Source organism: Vigna unguiculata, chromosome 11 (assembly GCF_037176805.1).
Source record: "Vigna unguiculata cultivar grain cowpea cultivar isolate G323 ecotype 2 chromosome 11, ASM3717680v1, whole genome shotgun sequence".
Lineage (NCBI taxonomy): Eukaryota > Viridiplantae > Streptophyta > Magnoliopsida > Fabales > Fabaceae > Vigna > Vigna unguiculata.
Genome location: NC_140802.1, coordinates 37,327,141 through 37,333,366, shown reverse-complemented (window position 1 = coordinate 37,333,366; position 6,226 = coordinate 37,327,141). Strand labels below are relative to the sequence as shown.

Genomic DNA, 6,226 nt, shown 5'->3' with positions numbered 1-6,226 from the left:
AGACCGGAGAAAACAGCATTCTTAGCTGTCCATTTAATTAATGGTTAACCGTTTTTGCTCCAACATGTTCACAGCGAATCCCAGAGACAAAAGACGCATTTCCTTCTACAGTTATCAAAAGTACATCCATTGCTTTGCGCTGACCCTATCATCATCCCGTCGCAAACAACAAACTTAAACATATAAACAAAGAATAAATAATTTCTTACATCCAAAACTACTGCTACTAAATTTTATTTTCCAATAAAGCTGTTCCTTCACTGTTTAGAGTGTTACAATTATTAATTCCATGCCAGAAGCTAGGCGACACAACCCCACTTAAACCACAAAACATAACAGACACACAAAAATTCAACACTACAATTCAAAGCCATGTTTTGTCTTTTTGTTTCGTGTTTAAGAAAAACAAAAATTCTAGCCACTTATCTATCTTGGTGTGCTCTTTTTCCTTTTCTCACCCAAAGAGACTCCTATTGTACGTACCAAGATCGTGATCCAGATTTTATGTCCCTTCTCAATGTCGTCCCATCACTTTATGGCTTCAAAATTTTCAATTTTTTTTGGTTAACTACACCGAGATGATATGACATTATGACTAATGACATGGTCACTTTCGGATGGACCATTGGGGTAAATCAAAAACGTTTTTTTTTTTTTTTCTTCTTCTTTACTTTACTCTCTCTTTGCTAGTTCTTGAGCACGGTTTAGTTAATTCAAGAGTTGTGGATCGTTGGATTGTTCCCGCATGGAGTGATTTTCCTTCTTTTGAGGTCCCTCTCTTGTCTCAGAGGAGAATCAGCAACGGTGATTCCGTTGGTTTTTTCACTTTCTGAACTCAGAAAATGATGGTCCAACACATTAATCGGTGTGTCTGACCTTGAAACCCCATTCAACGCAGACTCGTACTCCTCCTCTATGGCTATGTCTTGTATCACTTTGTAGCACTGCTCCACGCTTTCCTGCAGTAAATTTTTCGTACCCTCTATTAATTTCGTTCAACATTCAAAATATACCTTCCCACTTTCCCTCTCTTCCCCTCCAAAACAATTCATAATAATAATAATAAAGGAGGAATGTGTTATGTGTACTTTATTTACATATGTAGACTCGGTTATTGCTTTTAAGAAGGACGGATATTGAAAAGGAAACAACTCATGAGAAGCACACAAAAGAGCAGATGCAGCAATCATAGATGGCTTGAACTCCCAAAGCCTTATCTCTGCACAGAAACAAGATAACAATTATTAAATTAGAAGTGGGTATTAAGTATTATCAAGTATTAATCATACCACATATCATGCAAAATGACTTCTTCACCACTCAAAAGCTCATTGATATTATATATAGAATGTAGAAAGATGAAAGAAAAGAGAGTGTGAAAGTATGACAAATAACATTTACAACTGTTAATGCAGTGTTTTTGGAAAGTTCAAATGAACAAAATCATTAACTATATCATATTTTATGAATTTATGAGTACCTCTTTGTGACATGAATATGATTTCAGAAGCACGGTTTTTCAGAACCGTCCCCGTTGGTGAGCCTTTGATCCCCATCAAGGCAATGAAGAAAGGGATGAAAGAGAATGGAGTGATCGACCGCATTCTCCATTGTAATGCTCCCAAGATAAGTGCTTCCATTCTTCGCACTGTTTGTGTCTCAAAGATCATGCCCCCATCACTTTGATTCAAAAGATCCTAATAAATAAACCACGTTCAGTGAATACACGTACAAAATTACCAATCTTTTCTTATAGAACCCTCTTATGTTACCAGAACCAAACTAGTTAGAATGCATGATGGCGATTTTACCTGAACATCGAAGCATTCAGTTTTCATCATCTTGACAGCTAGAGAAATGCAAGAGACAGCAATGAGCCTGAGGACCCATGACTTAGGTTCCTGTTTCATAAAGTCACATCTTAGAAGAATCCAATAGATAGGTACTATCATATGTTCTATTAACTATAAATATTCACAGATAAGAATATGAATCAGTAGAATTGAAGAACAATGAAGAACATCTGGATTCTTTACCGAAATCCCTTGGCTGGCTAGGAACCGATCCAGATAGTTGGTAGCAAGATAAGACAAAGCCGGATCCAAAGTGCAGGACAACTGAACAAGACCAACCAATGCACATTATGTTCATAAAAAACCGTTCTTTTTTTTTTTCTTTCTCAGACAACTATCAAAGTTTAGGCACTCACCTTTGCGATTAAGGAAACAAGTTCTCTTCTGACAGAGATGTCAAGATCTCCAGGTTTGAGAGTGTGAGAATGATTCTGTGAAGGGGTGTGGTCAGATTCAACGAGGAAGAGAAAAGAGACAGCATCGGAGTGAAGATTTTCCAAAGGGTTTTCAAGGTCAAACTCCATGGTGGTGGAAGAAGGTAGTAGTGAGAGGGGGCTTAAAAGGCAAGGAAAAGCATGTTGAAGGAGGCAAAGTGATAAAGGTAAAGCTGCAGAGAAATGGGTCTGGGTTCTCTCAGCTTTCTTCAAATGAATACCATGGCATGGAGTTGCTTCAGTTCTACAACAGCTTTGCCACTTTTCTTTTTCTAGCTATGAGCTTTGCTAGTTGTTGCTCTCTCTTTATTGGTGTTGTTGCCTTCTGCGCCTCTCTCTTCACCCTATTGTCTCTCTTTTGGTATATATTAATTTTGGGAAAATGGGAGGTTTTTGGTCCACTGTGTTCAGGGTTGCATGAGATGATGGTGCTGTGGCAGAAGCAGATTGGTTGAAGCACAAGTCAATTTTAATGGGAAAGTTTGGTTTGACATACAAGGGTTGAATTGTGCATTCTTTTTCTGCTTTTAAATGTAGAGAAAGGTGTGAGAGTTAAGACGGTGGGTGATGAGGACGATGATTCAGTGAAACCACGATCAGTTTTTTTATTTTCTTGATCTTGACCTTAATGCTTAATGGCACACTCCTGAATAAGAAGGGAACAAATTGATATTAATATTAATATTTAATAGCAGTAAGTCCAAATTTCGAACGGAAAATGCAACCAGAATGCTACTACTAATAAATACGTTTCCCCATTCATGAGTGATTTTGAGTAAATTATGGTGCATTTTTTCGGTGGATCTGTGGGATTGAGCATCAAAAAGTAGCAGCTGACAATGAAATGCTTTAATGAATATTGATCCCAATCCTATGGTTCTTGGCTACGGCAATCCGCATGCCCGAATTCAATGTCCCTAATGAACCATTATTTCCTCTGATAAATTAAGGTACTAGATGCTGATCATCACTTTCTTCAAAATCTCTCTGATCCATGTCATGGTTCAACTTGATCAAATTAAGGGTAAATAAGAGAATTTGAATTTTCTACTGTGTTATTTTTTTTATGTGTTTTCAAAATACTGATTTTAAAGTTTTAAAATATATTAAAAAAATTAAAATATTAATATAATGTATTTTTAATGAAAAAGAAATTAATAAAAAATTAGACTCATAAATAGAGGTATTGTAAAAGTTTATGCATGACATTTGTGTTGTTTTTGAATTGGAAAAATGATTTGAAGGAGACAAATTGAATGGATTTGAAGGGATTGAGATATAATTGTAGTGTTATTTGTTTTAAGAGATATATTAAGGGATTTGAAGAAAAGATGTGTGAAAGTTTGTGAATGAAGTGATAAATAAAATAAAATGTTTAATATATAAATTGAAATAGAAAATTACACTTTTACCCTTATAATTAAAATGGCTAAAAAAAAAAAATCTATTTAAATAAAATAAAATTTTAATAAATGTAACTAATTTAAAACAAAATGTGATTTATTGCAAATAAATTTAATTACATATTGAATTATAAAAAACGTACTAATAGTATTAATATATGCAGAGAATTTGAACGTTCAAGGTGTGCACTTGTAATTCTATCCCCAAATCATAACAAATCTGTTGATCCAAATGGAGGTAGCACTTGCTCTCTGATCGAAACACTTGTTTAGTGATTAAAAAATTGTGTTTTTATTTTTCACACATATAGAAGAATTGTGTTTGTTACATACACAATAAAGGTCCTACACAGTAATCATCCCTGACCCAATCCTAGATCATGATCAAATAATACTTTAGAACCAAATTAAAGTTACATCTAATTTAAATGGGACCATGTTAATCTGAATTAAACATGTATAATTAATTATTCACTTGAAGTTGAAATCTGAAGTGAACAACTAACTTAATTCAAATTGCTTTAAAAAAAAAAAAGACTAACTAATGGGAGAAAGAAAATAGTACAAAAGACTATTGAAATTAAAACATATATAATTGAAATTAAAAAAGACTATTGTTGTGTCTAGGTCCACGGTTGTTCTTCCGGATCCCTCATTGGTCTCTGTGTATTAAGTCCCACGTTGAATCCTGGAAAGGAAAACTATGATCTTGTCTCTAGCAATTGTTGAACCAAAAGAAAGGCACAAACTAAACACTGTTTTCAAATCAAGATTTTTTTTATCATATTGCACTACGACTTTGGTGGGACTGAATGTGGACAACCATATAAAATACAAAGAAAAAAACATGACAGACAAAGTTTTTTATTCGCAGATGTAAAACACTAGAACGACCGAACAAGAGGGACACATCGAAGAAACGTATCTGCCATCACAATAGAAAGTCTTCAACTTGTGATTGGGAAATGAGAAGTTGAGTTCTTGGTGTCTTTGGGGAAGAAAGAAAAAAGTGATTTCATTTCTGACCCTGTTTCCTCCGTTGGTTTGATGTGGAAAACACTAATTGGTTGAATTAGAAACTAATCTTCTTGACCAAATTATGATTCTCGTTAAACATGGGAGATACATAGAGAATTTCTTTTCTCAGACAAAATCAAGGATCGGGAACTATGATGTAACAAAACGAGAGCAGTGTAGCAGGAAAAAAACATTCTTGAGTGAGTAATGATGTCTCATAAAGTATATGGAGATTGAATTTCTTGGTTTGTTCTGGTTGTCTGAGGATCATGTTTTGGTTGTGGAGAAATGTTCGAGCGTGCTTTATATTTTATCAGAGTACAGGTCCAAGTACACGCTATCACTTTTCATATTTTAACTTATTTTAAATTCTTTACACTAAAGCATCCAATTAATCCGTAGAACTACGAGTTTCATTATTAATCGATGAAGTTATAAAGAAAAAAAAATCATTACATTCTTTACTTAGTCCCTAGTGTTAAAGACAGTCTCATGATTCCTACTTTGATATCTATATCCATCATTTCGATCATTACTATGATACACATAAGTCACTTTAACCCTATAATGTCTATAAACATAATTTTTCTTTTCCTGTAGATTTTTTTTTTCTTTTTTTTTAACGTGGAAGTTTAACATCGATGGAAAATAAAAGGGTTAAATATGTTTTTGACCCTTAATTTTTAGTAAATTTTGAAATTAGTTTATTTCAAAATTTTGGATCAATTTAGTCTTTCATCTTTCGAAATACATGAATTTAGTTCTTTTAATCAAATTTTGTTAAGTTTATTTGATATTTCAAGTGTATTTCATAATAGTATTTGACTTAACATTAAAGCAAGCAAAAATATGTCAAACAGTATAAACAACTCAAATACAATCTTCTGAAATGTGTACGAAACATCAAATAAACCTAACAAAATTTTATTAAAAAAACTAAATCTACGTATTTTGAAAGATGAATGACTAAATTAGTTCAAAATTTTTAAAATTGATTAATTCTAAAATTCACTGAAAGTTAAGGAATCAAAAACATATTTAACCCAAAATAAAATCAATTCATTATATGTAAATGAGTATAAATCGATTTTGTGAGGTTGAATTACGTTTAAAATCAATTTATTAACCCCATATTAAAAACACGTTAAAATTTATCCTAACAATTAGACTTAAAATCTATTTTTTAACATCAAAATTTTACTTGTGAACACCGATTTTAACTTCTGACACAAAACTTTATAATAATAAATTTATAAGTATTTTTTTCTTATAAATTAATCTCCACTTTTTATTTTTATCTAATTTGAAACTTAGATAGATACTTATATTCTTAAATATTAATAAGAAATAATTGGCACGTGGGTAGTTTTGGGGGGATAGTTTGTATTAAAGTGTTAATTGAGTTGGTTGACTAAGGGCTTTTGGGGGCATTTGAAGAGGCCTCAATGGCTTTTCATGTGTTGTTTGATGACTTCGAAATGCCTTTGAAGAACGTTCCATTTATTTTGGAGTTGCTTCA

General features: G+C 32.7%; 1 protein-coding gene across 2 annotated transcripts; it reads right to left on the bottom strand.

Moving 5' to 3' along the window:
- Positions 1-218: 218 nt before the first annotated feature.
- LOC114169072 (putative cyclin-D6-1) lies at positions 219-2,841 on the bottom strand. 2 transcript variants are annotated; one of them, XM_028054091.2, is made up of 6 exons: positions 2,210-2,841; positions 2,037-2,117; positions 1,812-1,901; positions 1,481-1,697; positions 1,098-1,219; positions 219-959 (listed from the first exon to the last, which is right to left on the bottom strand). In XM_028054091.2, exons 1-6 carry the CDS (start codon positions 2,375-2,377, stop codon positions 714-716), a joined length of 924 nt encoding a protein of 307 aa, XP_027909892.1. In that variant the 5' UTR covers positions 2,378-2,841; the 3' UTR covers positions 219-713. The 2 variants fall into 2 exon arrangements, with proteins under 2 accessions (XP_027909892.1, XP_027909891.1); XM_028054090.2 differs by having other exon boundaries at positions 1,089-1,219; positions 2,210-2,816.
- Between the last annotated feature and the right edge of the window lie 3,385 nt (positions 2,842-6,226).

Coding starts and splice junctions, on each gene's coding strand:
- LOC114169072 (XM_028054090.2), bottom strand. CDS start 2,377: ATGGAGTTTGACCTTGAAAACCCTTTGGAAAATCTTCACTCCGATGCT. Junction 1,698..1,811: donor CTGAATGCTTCGATGTTCAG/GTAAAATCGCCA, acceptor TTTATTTATTAG/GATCTTTTGAATCAAAGTGA. Junction 1,220..1,480: donor CATATTCATGTCACAAAGAG/GTACTCATAAAT, acceptor GTTTCTGTGCAG/AGATAAGGCTTTGGGAGTTC.